General features: G+C 44.3%; 1 protein-coding gene across 2 annotated transcripts; it reads left to right on the forward strand.

Moving 5' to 3' along the window:
- The first annotated feature begins 429 nt into the window (after positions 1-429).
- Positions 430-23395, forward strand: SINHCAF (SIN3-HDAC complex associated factor). 2 transcript variants are annotated; one of them, XM_006135417.5, is made up of 6 exons: positions 430-652; positions 14710-14852; positions 17899-17998; positions 18875-19001; positions 19314-19464; positions 20547-23392. In XM_006135417.5, exons 2-6 carry the CDS (start codon positions 14725-14727, stop codon positions 20707-20709), a joined length of 669 nt encoding a protein of 222 aa, XP_006135479.1. In that variant the 5' UTR covers positions 430-652; positions 14710-14724; the 3' UTR covers positions 20710-23392. The 2 variants fall into 2 exon arrangements, with proteins under 2 accessions (XP_006135479.1, XP_075796726.1); XM_075940611.2 differs by lacking the exon at positions 430-652 and having other exon boundaries at positions 20547-23395.
- Positions 23396-24690: the final 1295 nt, after the last annotated feature.

The raw sequence follows: 24690 nt of genomic DNA on the forward strand, positions 1-24690 counted from the left end.
GGCTCCTCAGTTTCTCTTTGTAAACAGGTATCCATAGAGCCTCTGTAATCCCAAGTATCTCGCTTGAAAGATAATCCAAATCCTCCCTCACAGGCACCGATGTTCCTCTACACATACAAAAATCCACCTCCCCCCACACACACACTGAAATGAGTCGTGACTGAGCGTGACATTTGGCAGAAGATTTCCTAAGCAATTTGCAAAGGAAAGCTTTGCAGCACCTGAGCCGGTTCGCCGCAAGAGTACTGCACAGAAGCCGCACCACTCATTGTTGTGATTCCATTTGCTACAATCTCCTCCTACTCCATTGAGAGGAGGTGGAGAGTGGGTTGTTTGTGTGAAGTCATCGCCAACGTCACAATGAGCCGCACCGCCTCCTCCTCCCAGGCTTCCCGCGCGGCCCTTTCTCCCTTAAAAGGACAATGGGGCCCATATGCAAAAGAACTCGATTGAGTAGAATTGAGCCGTGGGAACCACGCTTGCGCAGAAAGAGGGGGAAGAAAGCGACCTATGCAAATGAGAACTGATTCCAGCAGTAGTTGCATGCAGACTCGGGGTGCAACACAACGAGGTTGCGTACTCCGCGAAGGAGGGGGGATTCATCGCGCACAACGCACCACGCTATTGATTTGTTGGTGGCTGCAATTCAGTGGTAAGTGATTTAATTTTTCTTTCTCCGCCTGGGATGTTTTTTTTATCCAAGAAGTGAGAAACGTCTTTGGTTTCAGGGGATTTTTTGCGTTTACCAACCAGGCGTTTTGTTAAATAAAACAAGTTTTTGGAGGCTCCCTTTAGCTGCAGGGTAGCCACATTCCTGTCCGAAACAATTTTGACACACGCTGACCGGTGTGCGGCAATCTATTTTTCTTCCTTTTAAAAAATAACTTAAGACCTATCAATTTAAAACTTATATTGTGGCGAACATGCCGCTTGCATTGTTCCAGATCCAGTTCACCCGGGGACTTTCCTTCAAGTGAAATCAAAATGTTTTCTTCCGAAGAGAGAGGGCGAGTTAATTTCTGAAGAAAAAAAACTAGAAAAGTGATCCCAGGCAGTGCGGTTGGCTAGAGAAGCTGTATGTCCAGATCAGGATGTTATCGGGAAATATCAGTGTAAGGGACATTCTTCCAGGAGCCGTAGTAAGGGGGAGTGTATCAAACCGTCGCTTAGTGAATGTTTTGAATGGCTCAAGACTCTTTTCTTAGTGCTCTCTGTAACGAGGTGGAGGCTAGAAAATGTAAAGTTCCTTCCACTTCGTAGAGTCATGTCAAGCAATTTTAAGAGACGGACATGGGGTTGTTTGGTTTACTTCTTGGGGTGTGAAGTGGGGTGAGATTAGCTTGGCCTGTTGCGGGTGCTGCTTCCCAGGTCCGTTGCGGCCCGTTACTGTATGCACGCGGTTGGGCATTCTTTGCTCAGCTTGGGCGAGAGATGCGGATGTCATGATGAGAAAAAGAAAGAGAGTCCTGGCGCCTAAATCGCTCGGGATTCCAGAACCGAATTGAGTTTGGAAGGGTTAAGAGAGAAATGTTCCATTTTCGAACGTTCTCCGGGATCTTGTACGTGTTGTGTTGCAGATTATACACCTGTGGCTTTGTTTTTGAGCGCACAGAAGTTGTTGCGTCGTGAGTGGCAGGGGGCAATCCATTGCAACGGCAATGTACGTTTTCTCTTTTTTGTAAGGGCGGGAGGGGAATAGGGAAACTGTTCTCTTCGACTTGTTGGCTTGTTTTTAGAAGAGATGTCGAGATTGCACACTCCAAGTAATCTGAAATGGACAGGCAGTGTGTGCAAGCTGACGTGACACGTGCTACTAGGTGCGCAGGCTTGCTTTCGTTTTTAATACCCTTTTTCTATTGTAAATACCTTGTTATCGAAAAGAGGTGTCCTTTTAGCGTTAGGATAGGGCGATTTGATAGTGATGGCGTCTTGCCATTTTCAAAGCAGAGGGCGAGCGAAAGTTAACTGCATTTCTTGTCTCCTCTTTGTAGTTAACATGTTTCCGTGTAGAATCCAACGCAGTTTAACTTCTAGTTAAATTATCCGTTTCGCGGGGGCTTGTGTGTGTTTTGTCTAGTTGATCTTACTAGTTAGCGTGATCTTTAAATCTAGTGCATTCTACAAAACAGTCCGACCTACCCTTGATGCCGCACGTAGGCAAAACCAGGCTGAAGGGAAAACAAAGGGCTTGCATGTGCTGCAGGCAGTGCTACCTCCGCAACTGTGTCTGCAAGCCAGTCGGCTCACCGAAACTCGGGCTGTGATTAAATAACGAGGGGACGGCTGGCGGGAGAAGAAGGGGGGGGGTTGTTGCGACAGGTTTCGTATCTTGGGGAAGTTTTGAGCTTGACTTTTAGTGCCTGGAAGACTTTGGGGGAGTTAAAGTTTAGGAGCGTGCACGCTCCTGCAAGGTGACCATGCTGCGTGCATGGAGGAGCAGGAGTGTTTGTGTCTACAAGCCGGCGGGAGGAGGCAGCGCCTTTCACTCTGCTGGGTCTACACAGCAGCGGATTCCAAGCTACGCTGGGTACCGACGGCGGCTTGGCTGGGGGTGGCTGAAGACCTTTTTAAAGGTTCTTTGCACGGCGTCCTCCCCCGGGTGTGCGCGTGTTTATGGGAGGTCTGCAGGTTCCCCCTTTGAAGTGGAACTGTTGCCATGTTTGAATTACGTCAGGGGGAAGCCATGAGGAACCAGCGGCGGCAGCTCGGTGCAGGGAGAGGTGAAGGCAGGGCCCTGCTGGACACCATGAGCGCGAAGCGCGCGCGTGTGCACCACTCAGGAAGTGCTGCTGAGCTAGATGGTGGTGCACGGTGCGGGGGGGGACGGGACGATTTCGCCCCTTTTGTTCTGGCAGGCAGCGCGCTGCGGTAACTTTCTCTCGGGATCTTGGCCGGCGGCGGGTGCCCCTTGGTGGCTCCCATGCAGCCAGCGCCGGACAAGACCCGCAGCCAAACAGCGTGCGATAGGAAAGTGAGTGTCACTGGGGCGTGCGGAAAATCGGTGCCCGCCACTGTGACCCCCGATTGCTCACCACGCCTTGCAGCCGGCGCTGGGAGGGGGGGCGGGGATGCGATGCGATGTCCCCGCCGGGGTGAGTCCTGGGGGAGGGCAGACCTGGTTGGTTTAAAACCTACTTCAAGGCTAGTTCAACGGCATCCGCGGCTAACGCGCTCAAAGGGTCGGGGCCGCCTGTTCCCATCCCCTGCACACAGTGCTGAGCTCGGGGCCCCGCTTCCCGGGAGCGACTCCTGCCTTCCATGTCGCCCCGGTGCTGAGGAGTTGGGAAGGGAGCCTCGCCCTGACTAAAAGGCGAGCCGCGGCGTTTTCGCCGAGACCTCGTGACACGCACTGTTTTGCAATGTGCTCTCCGAAACCACCGCCTGCCTTCCCGTAGCGCGCCACAGCCCGCCGGGCTTTCTCCTGGGGCGCATCCTCGTTTGGGGCTTGGTCACCTTGGCACGCCTACGCCAGAGCGTGCGGGTGACCCTCGGGCTTGTCCACCTGATCATCATGGCCTCTCTGAAAAGTAGGTCGTCCTTGCGGAGGTGACTGGGGGTGGGTGGTCTTTGTTCCAGCAGGCAGTGCGGTACAGCTGCTGCGCATTGATGCTGAATGGCCCTCTGCTGTTTCCCCCCTGCCTCTTCCCAAGTGGCCTTTTGCCTTAAGTTTAGTTCCTCCCTGACTCGGGTCGAGCTCAAGGACAAAACTTTGCCAGGATGAACCTTTCGGTATTGGCACCAGGCAGACTGCAGGTTAAACGTGTCATGAAATCCTGGCCTGGCTGATACCAATGGGAGGCCTGTCATTGACTTCGGTGGAGCTACGATTTTAGCCCTGAGGAAGAATCTGTGTGTGTGGTGTGTGTGAGAGAAAGGGGAGGGGATGTTTGGGACTATGTTCTCTTCAAAGCATATGACTACATAAGCTGTATTATCTGGCAGTAGTGGTCCAATAACTACCTTAGTTTACCATTTTGCCACCAGTATGTTCCGTCATCAGATTTGGAGCATCTTTTTACTGCAAGGGTTTTTTAGGCAGAGAAATGACTCTTAAACATCTTTTTTTGTGATACCCCATTATCATGCCCACTACAAAAATCTGTTTTCAGGGGGTTTGCCAATTTAGTTGTGGGTTAAAAGCTAAAACAGGATATCAAGGCAAACTGTTGTAATACAAAAAAATTAAGTGTTCACTTGAGTATGTTTATCTGGAATGCTATCTTCATCCATGTCATTTCGCATCAAAGACTATCTTCTTCCCTTAAAATGCTCATCCCCAGTTCTGTTTTTGAAAGGATATCTGTCATGGTTCTGTGTTTGGTTTTTTTTTTGCTGCACCATCTAGTTCAGCACAGTATACTAGTTGTAATCACTGACAAAATCCTGAATTCCTTCTGTATCTAAAACTCTGCTGACTGTCTCATTCTGTGGTGTTTTGCTGCCATTGCCCCAATGCATATGTCCCTCCTAAAACACCTAGATTTTTCCTCTCTAGGTTGGCAGTCTTCTGGGTCCAAATTACATGACATTTGTTATGATGAATGCAAATGAAGAAAACTCTGTAGTTTCACTTACTTAGCATACTTTGGCAAGCAGTTGGTCCATAACAGTATCTAATCGCTTTAAGGATTTTAAACCAGCCAACATGTGAATTGTTGGAAGATAGTTGTGTGTGCTTTATCGCTTTCATAAGTGAGTTTACATATACAAGATGAGTGGGCTGATCTCAGACTTGTATGCCTGATTAGTTAGTTAGTTAGTTAGTTGCCTCCTTGATTGTAAGGGCTTGAAACTTCATCTTTTTTGAACGTGAATGCTTGGATTCTGTAGAATCTAATGGGTGAAGCCCTGCAGCCCTGACAGGAAAAACTTCCCCTTGCCATTGACAATGGGCAAGTGACTTTCAAATAGCTTGGGAGGTGCATTTACAGTAAATAACCAGGGACCTAAGGTGAGTGGGGGAGGGAAGAACCATTAAATATTCTGAGGCTGGACTTTCAAAATTGCCCAAGTGCTTAACATCCTCAGCAGGGGCTAAACATTATACTAAAAACTACAGTCAGAAGTGTATTTTTTTTTCTTTAAGGGAACAGTGATAGGATGACTCTCTTGAAGCTTGTTTATCCACACACCAAGCACAGCCCAAGCAGTGGCAGTGCAGCTGCTTACCATATTCCTTCTGAAAGGTGAGAGGCTATATGTGGAGCATGTGCAGGGGTATTGTGGCTTGTGCCTAGCACATGGATGAAGAAGATTAGAGGGAACATTGCTTATTGAGCAAGTTCTTATGAGTTGTCTTTAAATAAGTGGAACAGATTTAATGAGATCTAGAATAAAATGGGTGCATAAGGCTTCTGATGTCACTAATGTTGACAGGATTTTGGGGCCTGATGCAAAGCCATTTGGAGTAAATGGCATCTCCCTCCCCCCTCCCCAGTGAGCACTGCATCACGTCCTAGGCATGTAAATAGGGCCCAATCGTCTTCTCATTAAAGCCAATGGCAAAACTGCCAGTGATATCATCTAAGGCTTGATCATGGTGGAATTTTCCAAAGCACCTAAAGATATTAGACACCCACCTCCCCGCCAGGTGCCACTGAAAGCTTGAAGGACTTGTGCTCTGGCCTCTGTCTCTCTTCTGAACCCCCCGCCTCCCCCGCCCGTTAGTTGAAGATGACTTTCACTTGAGAGCTGGAGCCTAACATTTGTGGGGTTTGACACAAGTCAGTTATTTGCTAGACAAGTTTGTGAAAATGTAACTAAAATTCGTAGGAATTAAAGGACCACATTACCACCATAGGTAATGGACCACAAAACCGCCTTTAAAACAGTGACAGTCTTGGGCCTCTATGGTGCATGCTAATGCTGAGCATTCTCCCTCTGTCACCTAACTGTTAGTGAGCAGATGGGGGCAGGGGTTCCCATGTGCTCTGTAATCATTCATTTTTATCAGCACTCTGTGACTTAACACATTGTTGCACCGTGTGAGATTAACAGTTATGAATATTGCCAGTTTCCTTCAAGTCTGAAGCAACAGTTGGTAGTGAGGCTTTTCAGTGCTCAAAAGCAGGTGCCAGAAAAAACAAAACATGTGTGGTTGGGAGAGGTGGTTTGAAAATTGAGGGGATAACCAGCAGGGAGGGTTGGGACTCCATTGCATAACTCTGAAGACTGGCTCTTGCTTAGTAGATTACCAGACAATACGTTGGTGTATAGTCTCAGTTCAAAGTCCCAACAGGAAAAATGAGTTGGATTACTCCGGTTAAAAAGGATCTGTTTGTGTCGTACATAAAACATGTTGCACTTCAACATAATAATAAACTTCACTGAGCTGTAGTCCCCTGTCAGGTGTACTGCTCTTACTAAAATAGCCATGCTGACTTTTAAAACAAACTTTGGGGATAATCTAAGCACTATATCCAGATGTACAGACACCCTTTTCTTAACCTGTGTGTGTAAATAGGTGTATTAAGTAAGTAAATGTTTAACATTAACTTTAACAATCTCACAAGAGCTCATCATAGTTCCCCCTAAACTGCATGGCTGTGGGAACTGCCATGGCCCTGTGCAAGGGCTCAGGGCTGCAGCACAGAGAGGTCACTCTCTCCTCAAGCCCTGAGGCTGCTGCTGCCCATGCGGTTGAGGGGGGGATGACCTTCCCTAGCAGCCCCTGCAGGCAGCTACCCAGGTAAGTCCAAGCCTCTACTTCCTGCCCCACCTGGAGGACCTGGCTGCCATGAGCACCCTCCTGCACCCCACCCCAAAGCCCGTTCCCAAACCTAGAGCCTCCTCTTGCACCACAAACCCTTATCTCCAGTCCCAGCCAGAGTCTTTGCACTTGAATCCTCTGTCCCAGCTCTGAGCCCCTCCAACCTCAGCCCCACTCTAGAACCTGCACCCCCAACTGAAGCCCTCACATTCCTTCATCCCAACCCTCTGCCCCCTCCCGTACTCAGAACCCCCAGCTTCATTCCTGCCACACAAATTTTGTTATGTGCACCAATATGAAGGTGATGTGCCGCACATCACCTCCACTTCTTGCACATAACAAAATTCATTCTGCTCAGGGGTGGAAAAAATTACAGGGAACACTGGTGCTCATGACACTGGTTTTTTTTTTTTTTTTTTTTTTTTCAAATGCCATGTACAAGACTGCACCTCAGAAAACACATGGCCCCAAACATAAGGCTGAGCCACTGGTTTGTCATTGACTCGGATGAGCGTCACTAACTGAATCCCTAGCACCATTCATACAATACCTCAAGTTTTCTTTGGAGATCTCCCATCCAAGAGTTTGCTGGACCTGACCCTGATTAGATTGTAGAAGGTAATAAGATCATGGCTCAAGTTGGAACAGCTGCAGATGGAACATTCCTCCCTCCCCCCAACTTGGTTTTCCTCTAAAAATTTAGGCCATTTTGACAATGTAACTTAGTGCTTGTGTCTCACTGAAAGTCAGTGAGTTGGAGATGAATAAATGACTTTTGAAAATTTTACCCATAATACTTTTGACACAGTCTGTTTCAGGTGGCTCAAGAACAGTAAAGAGATGTCAACCATTCTAATTCCTCTACAAAGCCATTGTTTGTCATTTGAATTCAGTACTTTATGTGGTTTCATCCAGCTCAATGACATAAGTATCAAGAGTACAGCATTGTTGCAGAGGACTAGCCCCACAGGAGTTAGCATATATGGTATGGGAGGGAAAAAACATTCCAGGAGATCTAGTTTTAACAGCTCTAACTTTTCCTTGGTCTTGTTGTAAATGGAACATTACATGATTAGATGAACAGGGCAAAGTTTCATTATAAAATGTAGCTACAGTTTTGACTGAAACATTTTCTTGTTCTTTTCACCAGCACGAGTTTCAAAGTTGCACACTTCAGATCCTAGTCCTCTCATTTTGCGCTGGAACACTTTTTTACACTGGATTCTCTCCTTTTATGAAGATCAAAGTACCATTGTTATTTGACACTATGTTTTTTGGTAATTTCCTTGGAGCCTTTCCACTTCAGGCACATTAAAATACAACTGGTTGAGGTCCAGTTTTAACTGGGGATGTAAAATCCTGCTTAACTGGTTTAACATTAAGTGAAATTTGTTAACCCATTTAAATGGGGCAGGTGGCTTGGGGGGGGCATTCAAGACCAGCTGGTCAGGGGCTGATCTGGCTAGGCTAGAGGGGCTGGAGCAACCTCCTGCCGAGGACTCCAGCCCCCACCAGTTAACCACAACTGGTAAGTCGTTAACATCCCTACTGTGTAGTGAAGGTCTCCTTTTGGATGAGACACCTTTTTGGGGGGAGTGACTGCTTCTTTATCAAAGATTCAAAGGCATATCTTCAACTGGTGGAAACTGCAATACCATTGATTTCAGTGGAATTATATTAGTTTATCCCAGCCAAGGGAGAGGCCTGAAGTAAGGATGTAAGCAACTAGTTGCTTATCCGATGAGCAAATGCTTATTGTATGGTCGACTATCAGAGAGAGGCAGCATGTGGAGGAGCAGGAGCTGGTGCTGGGTGGCTCTTAATACATTTAAAAAGCACAAGCACAGTAGAGTGGATCAGGCGTGAGCCAGAACAGTTGATTCCCAGCTCATGCCTTAAATGTATTCAGAGCCACCTGGCAGCTCTGAATACATTTAAAAGGCAGAGCCACAGCAGGGTTAGCTCCCAGGGCCAGGAGCTAATGTGACTGCTGCTCTGCAGTTCCCTTCCTGAGAAGTTGATAAACCAATCAATGGAAATTCCATCAACTAGTTGATTAGCTGATTAAGTGGCACAAGCCATTCTGGAAGAAGCCATTGTTCTCCTGTGCAGGTGTGCATTCCAGAGCTTATGGAATATCAGAGTTTAGTGTCTTACAAAACACTCTCTTGGATATTTCTCCACTTTATCTAAGTGCAGTACAAAGCCGCGTTGTAAGACTTTTGCTGACAGGAGCAGTCTGCAGGCCAGATGCTCAGCTGCTGTCAACCAGTCTGACTCCACTGACTTCAGAGCAGCTACACTGCTTTATACCAGGCAAGAATCTAGATGATGGTTGTGGGGCAGAGGAAGAAGTTAGGTTGATAGCATGGTTCCTTCTTACTCCTATCTTGAGGGAAGAATTTGGACTGTGCAAAGGGTGAATGAGTTCAGGGCTAGAGCAGGGAGGCAGGAATAGAGCTGGTGTGGAGTGTTTGGAATGCCATCCTTCTGCCTTTCAGATAAGCTGCTTTCTTTGTAACCTGCCAAGGAATATTTGTCTGCGATAGTCACAGATTTCAGGTTTGTGTTTTTTGTTTTGTTTGGGTGTAAAAATGGAATTGATGTAAATCTTTGAACTCATCCTTTCTAATTTGTAGGGTTTTTTTCCCCTTCAACCTCTGTGGTCAGGAAAAATGCTGGAGGAATTTTGAAAGGCAAAAGAAAATAGCCACCCTTTCCCATTTTCTTTTCACTGTTTAGAAAGCATTCAACCACACAGCAATCAATCCCTGAAAGTTAGTTCTTCTGTCTCTTGGAGAGATTAGAGTTCCGATTTTATTTCCATTTTACACAGAGTGAGCATTTTAGTTCTCTTGCAGAGAAGTGTCAGCATCACCTTTTGCAGGGGGAACTCAGATCCCTCAGTTCTTGTCCTGACAGGTCCATGAAAGAGGAAGTAGCTTTGTGTAGGTTAGCTTTGTGCCCAGCCATCCATAAATCTTCGAGTCTTTTCTTCCTATCTTCCCCTATTTTGTGGGTTAGCCCCATATCTGTTAGAAAACAGCGCCCCTGTTGCCTGAAAGTGCTTCTCATGATGCTAGCCTTCTGCAAAGGGGTCTGAGATTGGCCCAGTCCCCACCTCTCTACCTCAGCCCCAACTCAGCCAGTACAATTGTAGAAGAGAGGGCACCCTGCATCCTTTCAGATTGTGTCAGATTTGCTGCTGAGCAAGAATTCAAGTAGATGAGTGTGGTGTGCATGCAGCTCTGTCTTTGTTTATAACCAAAAAAGGGGGGGGGGACTCTCACAAGGCTCTCCCTTCTCTATGGCTGGTACAGTGAGCCCTCCCACACCTGCACCAGTCTACTTCCACCATTGCTTCTGAAGCACAGGTGGGTTCCCTCAGCGATCAAGAAGGAATCTGGTCTTGCCTCAGCCAGAATTCCTTGCCGTGTAGCATCCCCTTCTGACTCTTACGTGGCTGGCTGTTTAAAAGACCCAATCTGATGTATAAATGGATTTAAATATAATAGGTCAAATCCTCAGCTGGTGAAAACTGATGTCTCTCCTTTAACTTTGGGGCTGTTTACAGCAGCTGAATGTCTGTCTGATATGGATACATTTCAGTCTGCACATTCAAGGCCAGATCCTCAGCATTTGCACTAGACTAGCTAAATATCTAAGTCAAGGTTTCTAATTTGGTATCTTAGGATACAAAACTTTACAAGAGAAAGTATATAAGGGCCTAGTTATACAGTCCTTAAACATGCCTCGCTCCTATAGAAATTAGGTTTCAGCAATGACTTGGCACATAATTATGGCTTAGAATGGAAAAGCAGACACTGCTTTAAGTATAGCCATGCTGGTACGCGCCTTTGCACTCTTATGTGATCTATGTGCGCTTGGTGTGCAGTGTTCAAATGGCAATTGTAAGGATTAAATGTGACTGTGCCCTGACGCCTTCCATTTATAATACTGCATTTGGACACAGCTGTCGCAGAGAAATCTGTTATACTTGTGGCTTCTCTAGTAACTTTTTCCTCAATACAGGAAGGATATATGGTGATACTGTTGCTGGCTGTTCATCAGCTGGGAAACAGATGGCACTAGTTTTCCTTCTATTGAAACTTGCTGCTGAAAGGCTGCGCCTGTGAGAAAGGGGGAAGCAGCATCCCACAAAAGAATATTTACTATAAATATCTGATGCCAATCCTTCAAGTGTTAATTGTGAAATGGTGGTTCTTGTACTACTACATTGTAGCTGAGACATTCCCCTTAAAGGCCAGAATTTCCTGGAGACTCAAGTTTGTAACTGTTCCTCAAGTGAACGATCAAGACAAACTTCCGAGACCAGTTCCATGCCCTGCCTCTTCTGTAACGATCAAGGTGTTTGTTACATGGGTAATTAGTTTCACCAGACTTTCTAAAGCCGGAGCGGGGAACCTTTCTCTGTGGGTCAGCGCCTCTGCCCCCAAAAAATCAGACTGGGGCCACACACAAGTGAAGCAAAAAAAGAAAAACAAACCCTCACTGACATAGTCGCTGACTGAGAAGGAAAAGGACACTCCCCACATTCTCCTCATATACCAGAGCCAGAGGGGGGCCCAGTTTAGTAGATGGGCTCCAGCCCCACAGTGAGGCCGTGGGGGGAGGGTGACCTGGAGCACCCGCATGGACTCTCCAATGCTGGGGTGGAGGGAGGCTGAGGCTTGGGGGCTGTATCCAGGTAAACCCACTCCTGAGGTTCCCCACCCCGTTCTAAAGTAAAGTGTCAAACTAGAGGCTCAATGTTGAGTTGCCATAAACAAAACTTAAACTAACTGTTAAATTCTCAGGTGAATATGATCACTGTCTCTCTCTCCAAGGGTTTGTTTAAATACAGTTCTATCTTTTTGAAGGGGCACATGGAATGGTAACAATGCATAAGCAGTCATGAGGAATATATAACTCCTTAATACCTGGAGCCATGATTTTCTCTCCTCCCCTCTCCAAGGTACATCCTGTCAAGGGAGACTATCTGGACCATACCTGACTTTATATTATGCCCACTGGCTCTATGCTGTCATAGTGGGAAGACAGACTAAACATTTATTTGTGTTGCTGCTGTTTTTAGCTTCCCGACTTGCATTTCATGGAACCAAATTTTCTTCCCTCCTTTGCCAGAAATGACCAAGTACCTCAGCTGGCTGAGTGCCGCTGGAGACTTCTTTATGCAAGAGCAGAGAAGGAGTTTTGAGTTTAATCAATCTTTGAGGAGCCTTCAGATTGCTGGCCAGAACGTGCCTTTAGTTTGCTGTAGCAGGCCTTTATCCAGCAAACCACTCCGGGATGGGGAGAGGACCATCTTGCAAAGCCCTTTGTGGCTCATGGGTGGCAATGGCAGGATTTTTGGGCAGCCTTTGCTGGAGATGTGCACACCTGTCAATTGTAGAGCCCAGCTGCATGGGAGCTGCCACTGGAATTTGAAGACTTGGTCTGGTGGATCAGCTGCTTCTGTTCTTCCCACACAAGTGATAGAATGGCTGGTAGCCAAGTCCAGCCCTGAGGCTAGAGAGATGGCTGTGGAATGGCCTGGGGAGAGCACTGGAAATTAAGCTTTCCTCACATGCCTGGTTGGGCTGTGAGCAGGATTTGGGCCTTAGGCAATTTCAGGCTCTGTCTGCAGAGCCCCGAAGGCAGCACTATATAAGTCACATTTTGTGGACTTCTTGAATGCACGGGCTTGAGACTTCATCTTTCTGGAAAACAAATGCCTGGATTCTGTAGGATCTCGTGGTGAAGCCCCTGAGACCTGACAGAGAAAGTTTCCTTTTGTTGATGAACAGGCAAAAGACTTGGTCAAACCCAGCTCATTGGAGCATAGATTCCATCTTCCTTTGTATTTGTACAGCACCTTGCACGGAGGAGACCTGAGTCTGATTGGTGGCATTTGGAACTACTGCAGTAGAAGTAATTAACTGGCTTAATGAACCACACTAAAATATAAACCATTCTGTCTTTTTAGTGGCTTAAAACCACTTACTACTCAGGTGGCTTCTGAGATAGTGTTACCATGGTTGTGTTTTTATACAAGACTCCAGATCCTGATATTCTCCATTGGGGTCTAGGAGTGCTATTGCTTAGCTTAAACCCTCCTGTGATGTTCTCCTTCCAATGCTTTAAAAAGCTAACCACAAGAGTTGAAGTGGTTCTGGAATTACGGACAGAAGGGTGAAATTCATCTGTCCATAGGTTGTGTGTTAACCTTCTAAGCTGACCGCTCTTCAATGTCAACTGTCTGGTTTTCATGATGTGTCTGATAATGTAATCACCTGGTCTTTTGGTTTGATTTTTTTTTTAAAACAAAACCCCAAAGCCTCTCACACCTTATCTTGTTTGTGTCACCTTTTCATTTTCTCATTCTATAAATTAACATCTGTTGCTGCTGAGATCCTCCTGCCTGCCTGTAGCTTCCTGCTACTAAGCAGCTATTCCTTTTCTGTGTAGTTTGGCTGTTTGTCCTTGCTGATAAGCACTGAGGGCAAACCTTGCTCTCTAAACAGAGTTGTATTAGCCAAAGTTGCAACACTAGTCATTTAAAAGGACTCTCTTTTTTGTGAATGGTACCTCTGTGTTTGACGTAGACTGGTTTCAATTTTTGGGTGGCCTGTAAAAACTTGTTTTGCAATAAGGCCCTGAGCCTGCGAACAGCTTAAGCATGTGTGTAACTTTGAGCACTGGAATGGCGCTTCTCAAGTAATCAATCATGCATATTCTTAAGTGCTGTGTCAGGTAAGGGCCTAAGTACAGTTCCATTGTAGAAAGTAACTGGAGGATGGGATCAACTTGGGGCTCCCCCTTTTTTTGTCTTAAATTGATTTTAGACATAAAAAGTTGCCTCTTAGGAATCCAACAAATACCTCAACTGTACATTACCTGCATGCATAATATATTTCAGGATTACTGATAGTGGTATGCAAGCCAGAGCCACAGCTGAGTTTGCAGAGTGGGGCTGCTAGCAACAACTTCCTGACTTGTAAACTGAATACATTTTGCTGCAGAGTCACTGAGTGTCAGGGAACCCCATCATTCTCTTTCTAGAGTGGCTCTGAAAAGTAGAACTCCTCTTTAGGTGGTCTCGTCATGTGTCTGGTTTTGACTAAGCCCCACAGCTTTGGGGTGCAGGAGTCATCAGCTCTTTGTGCTTGACAAAGAGAAGCCTGTTCTAAACAATTGTCATAGGACAGGGCTGGGGACCACATCCAGCCGGCCTAACACTTCAATCCGGCCCACAGACTGCATCTACCTGCTTTCTATTTATATACTGCTACCTGTGCCACTGAATTTCCAGGCGATGGCTGTGGCAGCAGCAGCAGGATCTTATTTAAATGGCTCCCAGTTCCCAGTCTTGATGCTATCCCAGCAGGGGCTGGAGTTGCAAACCCTTTAAAGGGCTCACAGCTCCCGGCCCTGCTGTTACAGCATTGCCTAGCAGTCACCCGGGGTTGCTGTGGCTATTAAAATAGCAACAATTTAAAGGGCTCCTGGCCCTGCCTCTACTGTCTTAACTAGGAGGTGCCCTGGTTTGCTGCAGTTATTAAAAAGGGCTCCAGGTCATGTGGTCCTAACAACCCTAGGCTGCCAGGCAACTCAGTAGCAGCAGTTGTGAGCCCTTTGCTGTATTTTTAATTCAAAGCCTCGGGCCCCAGATTTCCTGGGGGAAATCTAGTTCTGTACTTCTGCCCCTTCTGTCTCAGGCCCCGCCTCTTCTGCAGTGGTGGAGCTGGTCTGTGACCACATACCAAAATTCATCAAGTGCTCTCCCCGCCACCCCGTGAAAATTACTGCCCACCCCGTCCTGAGAGGACTGCGATATGACAATACATAATTTAGCAATTCCACTCGGTGTTGCCTATTCTGGACTGTGATGTAACATCAGTTTTCAAAGTTGCACATGAATCTGCTCCTTCCTCTAGTCTAAATGATGCTTGAGCTGTATCTTAAAGTGATAACAATGACAGTTTCTGCTTGTTCTACAGACTCCTGCAGAGAAGATGTTTGGTTTCCATAAACCAAAGATGTACCGGAGTATAGAGGGGTGCTGTATCTGCAGAGCAAAGTCTTCCAGCTCTCGTTTCACTGATAGTAAGCGTTATGAAAAAGACTTCCAGAATTGCTTTGGGTGAGTTCCTCTGCTATTCAAAATTGGGTTTACATTTCAGTTGGTCAGGTTTGTCTCGAAGGGCTCGTCTCCACTTACCAAGGGTTTTTTGTAGTGGGTCCAGTAAGGCCTACGGATGTAAAAAATCATTTTAAAAGGTATCCATGTAACCAGTAAAAATTCTAACACTGTGGGCTCTATAATATAACTTTTTTTATACTGCAAGAGCCTGCAGTGCGGGTGACAGTCTACTCCCCGGGAGCCGGTTTTGCTGCTGGCTCTGCAGTATTACACAGAGCTGGTTACATGCCAGCTCCCCAAGAGCAGGGCTGGCAGGGACTGCTGGCCCCACTCCCAAAGAGCTGGCATGTAACTGTAATGGAAATCAGTAAGCTGATGCTTATTGGTTAACTGCTTTTACGTCCCTAGTAAGGACCCACTAAATTGATAGCTGACGGCACCCACATCAACTCCAGTACTCCACTGGGTCACAAGGAGTAAGGGAAGTTGGCGGGAGAGTTTCTCCCCTTGACCTCCCCCAGTGGTGACGCCATGGTATATCGAACTAAGATACAGACGGACTCCAGCTAAGCTATTCATGTAGCTGGAGTTGAATATCTTGAGTCGACTTTCTCTGGTTGTGTAGGCCTGGCCTGACCATGAAAAGTTGTCAGCCTTGCTCAAAGTGAGGTACTGAAGGCACAGACCAGAATCAAGTCTAGTGTAGGCTTTAGCTTCCTCATATCTCTACTATGGGGAGGCAGGCAACATGGGGCCAGGCCCTCAATTGGTGTGAATCAGCACAGCTGACCTTGGCCAAAGACCTGTCCCATACCATCTGGTTCTCTATGGCAAAGTGCTGTCAAATAAGAGTGGAAATACTTTGCACTTGCTTTTCACAAGGATAAAGAGTCAGACCCCAGGAGTTTATATTGAGAGTTATAAAATCTTCCATAGCTAAATAAACGTTTATTTCTTAGCTAATAAATATCTTTAAAAGCCCAAACAGGTTTTGTAAGTAGCTGTCATTGTTCCAGCTAATCCTATCAAGCAGTGGGAACATTGTTGTCTCTCAGTGGTAGTTATTTCAGCCTTTTGCTGTGTAAAATAAGCCTGAAGAATTAACTTCCCTATTAAAAGGCATTGGAAATTAGGAAGTTTCAAAGCTCTGGTGAAGGATGCTGTATAATTTTAAAAATTAATTTAGCAGTAGCTTAACAATTCATCTTAGCATTTTGGAACTAGGTTACAAAAATCTTGAAACTCTTTTCAATCTTATTTTGCCGCCTCAAACTGTCTCAGAATCAAGTTCCTGCTTGACGACACCTAATTTTTTTAATTCTATTTAAGACTTTTAAAATTATTTACTTGGTAATTAGCGATAGCAGTTAGTGCAACAAGAGACATTCTAATTTTCCATAAAAGTGTTGATTGTGGAGAAATCTGTGTCATATTTCTCAGACTTCCCCTTCTCATCCCAGTTTTCTTAGCTAGCATGAGATTGGTAGGCCACAATCCTGAAAAGACTTCAGGTGTAAAATTAATCACAGACCTAAAGAGCCTCAATGGCAACACTGGAACTACTCATTAAAAGTTGCTCACTTGAGTGAGTCTTTGTAGAATCATGCCTCTCTTTGCCTTTCCTTGTATTTCTCTTTGTCTAGAAATGATTTTTCCTATGATTCTTTATAGTGATTTCTGCTGGCTGTGTGTATCTCTCGAGTTTTGAAGCTTGCAGTGTGCTATTGGGGTTTATTTTTATGCTTTTTCCAATATGTTTGGCAAGGTAGAACCTACAGCCTTATACTAGTTCATCAAAGAATGGCTTGTCTAACCCAGACACATCATTCATTTATACAGTATTTCAAAGTCCTTCACTTAACTATCCATAAAAAATTCCATAATCTAGTCCCTTCTTTAAATTTTTTTGGAATGATTTAGTTGTAGGGAAAAAATTTTCAACAAGCTTGTTGAAAGCAAACAAGTATAGCCTTCATGCCAGTCTTTACAACTTCTAATTGCTGGACTGTACACATGTCACTCCTATATGATCAGAGTTCTTATTTGAAATTATATGAAACTAGATGATTTAGCCCATGCTGCTTGGGTCCTGAGCTAAATTTTTTTTAAGAGAATGAAAATGTACATGCTTCATGCAAATCATTGCTCTGGGATGGGGGTGGAGCTGGGAGAGTGGGTAGGGTTGCCAGGTATCGGGTATTTTCGCCTCCAGTCCAGTAAAAAAAAAAAATCAGAAAATACCAGACCCTTAATGTCAGTATTTTCTGAATTCTCCCCCTCCCTCCAGCCAGGAGGCGAAAATACCGGCAACCCTAGCGCCCAGGCCCAGCCCCTCCTCCTCCTCTTCCAGCTCCAGTGAGTACATCTGGGATGGGGTGCATGTCTTTTGGCTGGAGCAGTTCCAAGTTCATCTGCCTCCTATCTACCCCAGCCAGAGTAAGGGATGCAGCAAACTGTGCACTTTCCCCTTGCTCCTGGATGAAAGGGAATAGCCAGCAATGTTCCTACAAATGGGGGTTGAAGGCTTTGGGTTGGGGCAGTCCTTCTTGGGGATTCTGCATGGCTTTATGAGAAGCAATCCCATTCCAGGCACATGCCATTTTCCTGGCACAAACAAACCCTCACCGTGTTTTAAGTTATGATAAGAGGAAGCCTCATACTGAATTTGGTGGTCCTCGCTCTTACTGGTCAGGAGGAGTTCTCGAACAGATGGACAAAAACTTTCAAATATATAGCAGATATTCAATAGCAGAATGAAGCGTTCATAGGATTACTTCAAAATGAACTTTAAGGGATGAGATTTGTTCTAATACGGTCAAGCCAAGATTATCCCGAGTAGTGAATCCTTTTCTATAGAGTACCCACTTTTAAAGTGTCTCAAGGTGGGCATTAAAATAAATAAATAAATAAATAAATAAATAAAAGAGGCCACCAAAATCATTAGTCACTTTGGAAAATCTCAGCCCGAGAATGTATTGTTTCTATCTGTATGCTAATTAGATTGTTTATTATTTAGCCTTTTGTAACCAGAGTTTTTTCTTGTTAGGCTCCATGAAGCTCGCTCAGGAGATATCTGCAATGCGTGTGTCCTTTTGGTGAAAAGATGGAAAAAACTGCCAGCGGGATCCAAAAAAAACTGGAATCATGTTAGTTGACTTTTTTTAACCTCTTTGTAATTCATATACCTCTTTTGTCCGTTCCATTAGCTAGAGACACACCAGGTTTTTTTCTTCATGCCTCTCAGCACTGGTAAAAGCTTCTCTGAAATTTTTGTAGTGTGACAATTCCCTGCCTTCTGCTGGTTTACATGTGCAAGATACAAGTGATTTCTGGAGACAGTTCTCTTGTAACACTTTCATTTTCATGCTCATAAATTTATCCAAAATTCTCCCTTGAGACTAAACATTCCAGACTTGGCTTCAGCCCAGATATGAATTCTTTTTGGGGGGGAAACTTGAACAAAGTGACTTGCTTAGTAACATGTAAATCAACTTGGCTCAGTCAAATACTTAAAATGATTGTCAACACAGTCATTTCCATTCTGTGATCTGATGTATTAATCCGTTCTGGGTTTGAAAAGAGAGCCATTTTTATGTGAACGTGGCTTTTTTTTTGGTGGGAGGAGAGGTGATTTTTGATAGTAACAAGGGAGTCATACCTACCATTGATTGCTTGGAGCTTGCATAAACACTAGAAGTTAGCATAAATGGATTTAAAAGTCTGTGCAAACTCAATGTGGACACTCTTTGATTTAAACTGGCCTTCTTTACAGTTGCAAGCTAAGCTGCAACCTTTTATGTACAAAGAAGAGCACTAGTTTAACTAAAACTATTCTAAACTAGTTTTACTTTCTTTTGTAGACTAGGCCTGATATAAGCCACGTGCAAGAGTTTCAACACCCAAAGTTGTACAAGTGAACAGAACTTTAATTAAACTAGAGCAGGTTTATCCATAGACCAGACCCTAATCCTGATTGAGAACTGTGGGCAGAGGGAATTGACTGTATCCATGCTGCTTTTCAGGTGGTAGATGCAAGGGCTGGACCCAGTCTTAAAACAACACTGAAACCAAAGAAAATGAAAACTCTCTCTGGCAGCAGAATAAAGAGCAATCAAATCAGCAAACTGCAAAAGGAATTCAAACGTCACAGTAAGTAGCAATAAGCTGCTCTCCTAAAACTTTGTCCAAAGTAGCTAATTGTTCATTGGCCAAATTGCATACGTGTTTATGTAATCATTGAATCGTGTGAGTGGAGTTGGGAGGGGCTTATGAAGGGGGACATGATGTATATCTGAGCTGGGTGATTCTGGGTGGGGAAGTAGCAGGGGAAGTGGTAAGATGGGGGAAATTGTAGATGTCTTGAGACAAGCAAACTAGTGTTGTTTGTGTCAGACTTTTTGGGTCTGGGGTGAGTAAAGAAGCTTGTTGCATGCAATGAATTCATCTTCTTTTTTCCTGTAGACTCTGATGCCCACAGCACCACCTCAAGTGCCTCACCAGCTCAGTCTCCCTGCTACAGTAACCAGTCTGATGATGGCTCTGACACTGAGATGAACCCTGGCTCCAGCAGAACACCAGTCTTCTCCTTTTTAGACCTCACATACTGGAAAAGGTAAAAAGCAACTCAACACACATCTGTCCTGCCTGCAATTCACCTAATTGCTGAGGAAGCAGACAAAGCCATTTAACAGCCCCCGCAAACAGCTGGTGACAGAGATGGCATTTTAAGGATGTGGCAAGTAATTTAACAGTACAGAAAGAATAGATTTGGACTTGGAGATAAATTCTTGTTTTGCCTTTTATTTTAAGGTTAGTCTCTGTGTACCTCATGTCAGAGGGTCATGATGTCTTTCTGACAATTAACTGATCATGGGTCAGTGATAAAATGTTTATCAGAAACTTGGGAGGCTGGAGAAACTGAAGGATTTTCCCCCGTGGTGTTCAGATTTTTTATGCATTTGTCGGACACTGTAAAATAAAATGCAGTGATCCCTTGTTATGCTACCTCTCCAATTGCAATGGCTGTGATTTTCACTGCCTAGATAAATTCTTGGAGGATAGGTCCATCAATAGTTATTAGCCAGGATGGGCAGGAATGGTGTCCCTAGTCTCAGCCAGAAGCTGGGAATGGGTGACGGGGAAGGAACACTTGATGATTACTTGTCTGTTCATTCCCTCTGGGGCACATGGCATTGGCCACTGTCAGAAGACAGACTATTGGGCTAGATGGACCTTTGGTCTGACCCACTGAAGCCGTTCTTATGTTCTTTTAAGTTGGCCTCTTAAAGGTGCATTTAGTTACTCTACTTTGGCAAAGAAGCAGCTGTGTGTATTTCTTTGTATCTAGTTGAAGTAGTAAAGTGGTAAACCAAAAGTGGTTAGACTGAATTTTTTTTTTTTAAAGCAGTCTAGTGGATTTTGCACGTGTGGCTTTGTTTTTCTTGGCAGGCTTGTTTGTGCCTGTGATTCTTTCTTGTTATCATTTTATGTGTGAAACTTCCCCCAGAACTGAAATGGATCTGAATCTTTTAAGCATTTCTATGGGGCCCATCATTGTGGTATTCAAGTGGCCCTGGAAATTATAAACACTAGTGTCCTGGTTGTAATAAATTTAACTTTTTGTATGACTGTGACTTATTTCTCTCTCTATTTTTATATATAAAATTATATCTGCCCATCTCTTCCCCTCCCCAGGCAGAAAGTTTGCTGTGGAATAATTTACAAAGGGCGTTTTGGGGAAGTCCTTATAGACACTCATCTCTTCAAACCTTGCTGTAGCAATAAGAAGTCACCAACTGAGAAACCTGAACAAGAAGGACCCCAATCTCCAACCATCTCCAACCAGGAAGAATGGTGATTTCCTTGGCTAACTTCGGGAAGGTGTATATGGAGCCTGTAATTGTCTGGAAAATGCTCGAAGTGACTATTCGTTCACTTTGGACACCTGCTATGCTGCCAAAAGACTATTCCTTAGAACTGTTTTGGTGTTTTTACTGCTACAGTTCCACAAACTCTGAAGCCGGTTTGTATCTTTTCAGAAAGACTACATAATATTTAAGATTCTATGGAACACTTAGCAAAGCTGAATGCTGCTGCGAGGTTGTCTTTGAGGTTTTTTGTTTTTGTTTCTCTTTCCCTTACCCATCCCTTCCATGAATGAACTTTTGAGGGTGGGTTTGTTGTAAATAAAGTGTATGTAGTTTAATGTTTCTGTACTGAGAGAAGAAGTGGCTGTGTCAGGCATGTTCTAAGTTGATTTTCCCCTTCCCTTCCAGAGAAAATGTATCATTTGATATGTGTGATTCCATGACATGGACTTAGTGCATAGAAGTCTTTAACTCCTTCACAATATTTTAATGTTCATGATTTTTTTTAAAAGGTCTGGTATGCTAAACCTGTACTACTGACGGTTGAATAAGGACAAATAGTTTCTTCATTCCTGTATGACAAGGCCAGATAGTTGCAGAAACCAGTAGCAGAAACCAGTCTGAGCAATGTTAGTGCACGAGAGAACTAAATCTTAAATATTCAAGAACAGCAGAGGGAAAAGGTGCACACACTGTCTAGACATCTGTATATAACCTCCTAGTTCTCCCTTCACTCAGAAATGAATACAAGTGACCAGTAACCCAATCAATGGCATCCCACATTAGCAAACCCTAGGGCTTGTGCATTATTGATTGTCAGGTTGATTTAAGTTGAGAGATGACCATGGAGGCTGCCTGGGGTCCAGGTTAGGTGTGCATTCAGGGTTCTATTTGTTGAATTCTTGCAGGATGGTCTCAAGTTTTGTGCCATTTCTAGACCCACTTGCTGGCTTTCGACATGACACAGGACCAAAACCATAGAGTGGGTGGGTGGTGGGGGAGCCTTCTGTCCAAGGAATTGAAACACAACAATCCAAGCATGAAATTCAGTGGGTTTCTGATTCCTGTTCTGGAACTGGTACTCTTCAGGTCTTGTGAACTTTATGCATGTTTATGCTGTAATCCCAGGGTGCAATTGGAGGTCATGGAGAGATACCTGAGCAAGCTTTCATCCAGCTAGCTCAGGTACCAGAGCAGTGAATCTGTGGCAAAATGACTCCATAGTGGGCTGTCCAGTTGAGTACCTAGCCAGGATCCTGGGCAGCCTTCCACCGCCTGCTATGGCTATGCTGCTATTGATACCAGTGTTAGCTAGATCAAAGCTAGTTGGGTACTTACATGAGCTTCAGTCACACCCTGTCATTGCAGAGTAGACATGCCCTACATTAAGCAACATTTCCATGCATGCTGGACATACTGTAAATTCTATAAGTGGTATTAAAAATTACTCCAGTCTAAATAGAGGCAGCTCTGTTGGCAAAACAAAGGGTTAACATTTCCTGTGTAGATTCCTGGTAAAACTTGTGTGCAAATGATTGTGACATTCCTTGATGCTCCAACTTTTTCTTTAGGATAAAAACAGCTTCCTCAAAGAATGAGCTGTAGTTTTAGCTCCTGGTTGATTCCTGGTCACTTAGAAAGATTTAACTTACATAATATGTGGAATGGATTTTCTTTTATCTTTGAGTTTATTCTGCAAAGGGCTGCTAGAAACTGAGGGTTGGTTTTGGGTTCCCTACCTCCCCCCCTTTCTGTTTCTGTCTTTACAATTAGAGGCTGGTGAGAAGGCTGAAGGTTGGTTTGTAGGCTAGATTTCAATGCAAGCTCACTTTCTGAAAGGCAGACCTTCTGGGGATGAAAATGGAGCTACAAAAAGATACCCCCTCCCCCCCCACCATCAGAGCAGAAAGTTAGTGCTGTGGGGAAGGTTTTGTTTTCTGCTCTTTTAAATAAAACTTCTTAGTGGGATGTTGGGGAAAATGGAGATTTGTTTTAGTGCCCCCTCTTGTGTGTGTGGTGGGTTTTTTAATACATTAAATTCTCAAGGGAGGATAAAACTATGTAGTATACCTTCACCTCCAATCAAATGGATAACTAGAATGGCTGCTTTAAGACCCATGCAAGAGTTGCAGCCATCCGTATCTACACACCAACTTACATTTGAGTTGGTGTCAATGATTTTTCTATACTTATGGCTGCAGTACTGGTGGTAGGATGTGCTATAATGTGGATCATCTCTACTTCTGTATTTATTTATTTATTGCTAGACTTCAACCATAGACTGCTTCCCCTCCTCCCTCCCATCTCTTCCTTTCCCTGTAGTATAATGCAAGATGAACTGTCTGTAGTCATGCACTTTGTATTAATGTATTAGAAATCTATGGAACCTGTTTTGTACTTTTTTTATACTGTCCATACACTTGTAATCCAAACTTTTTTTAACTAGGTAATGAATAAATTTAGACTTATTTAGAAAAATCTTTTGTCCTTCTGGATTTGTTTGAATGCTGGCCTGTAATGAGATTTCCTGACATAGCACAGCCAGTGCATGTCTCATTTTAAACAAACTTACCAGAGAAGAGATGGAAAGATATTTCTGTGCTCTGAAACAATGAAATGTTTATTGAATTTTGGAAGAAAAGCGTGGCAGGGAAAGGATGTAGTGTCTAGACAGATACAGTTGGCTTTGTACTTGATTGGCAGAACTTTCCTTCAGGGCCATATTTGTAATTAGTAGGAATCCCTGTGCTGGAAACTAGTGATGCAAAATCCCTTCAATGGGTTAACCAGTTAAATGTTATGTTTAACTGGTTAATGGCTTAAATGGGTGGGCGGGGGAGGCTTCCCTACCTGCTGCAGACAGGGGCTGCTCCAGTCCACCGGTTAACCGTCACCAGTAAGTGTCACTCAGTAAGGGTGATGTTTACCGGTTAATCATTCACATCCCTACTGGAAATTGGGGGTGGAATTGATGCATTTGTGTTCCTAGCATGCTTGCACTTTGTATTACTCTCCATGATTGAATGGAGGCCAGTGGAAACAGCATTACAGGTTTGTAGCTAAGGCCCAGGGCCTCAGATGTATATAGACATCTAACTTACTCAAGTGCATAATGCCTACTGAAATAAGTCCCTCTTCTCAAAACTACATCTGTCAGATTTGCAAAACTCTTTAAACTTGGAATGGGATGTTCACCTGTTTTGTGGGCGGAGAATTTAGAGCAAACCTTCATTTGGTATGAATCAGTTTTCTTCCAGTGAAGTTAACACTGATTGACTCCAGCTGAGGATCTGCTCATTTATGTCATATAAAAGAAATGGTGATGCTTGTAGGTGAATGGGAACGTTATTTCAGTGAAAGTTCTTTGGACATGCTTAGTATGGCTAAGTAATCCCAAGGAGATGAAGATCCTTGGGGCATGTTTCTTTCAGATATTCACAGATAATAAGTTGACTACCTAAGAGTAATTCCTATTATAAGTATATTGTCAAATTAGAGCTGGTAGTTGAAGGACCAGATGCTCTTCACTCACTCCCATCCCTCAAGAGAATTAACATGTGAATTCCTTTTGTTTTTAAATTGGGTGCTACTGTTGCATTGTAGTAGTCTTAAAGTTAGTATAATCTCAAGCTCCTGAGAAGATCACGCTAATTAATGAATGTTCTGCTTCTTAATACTATCTAACAGATCCCCTGGTGGAGATGTGTGTGGGCAAAGGTAGAAACCATTTCAGTAAGGAAAAGGGGGCAACAAGGTGGCAATGAAGACAGAATGGCAAAACTGACTTTTGGAATGAAAGGTGAAGGAGCACAACAGCATGCAAGATTAGATTTCTTGTTAAACACCCTGGGGAAAGGGATTTAAGACCTGAACTGTTACAGTTATCACAGTGCAAAAACACTACCCAATACAATGGTTTATACAAAACCAAAACCCAGACAGCTCCCTCACGACCACCAAATTCAGGAAGT

This window comes from Pelodiscus sinensis, chromosome 1 (assembly GCF_052426305.1).
Source record: "Pelodiscus sinensis isolate ZL-2025 chromosome 1, ASM5242630v1, whole genome shotgun sequence".
Classification (NCBI taxonomy): Eukaryota; Metazoa; Chordata; order Testudines; family Trionychidae; genus Pelodiscus; species Pelodiscus sinensis.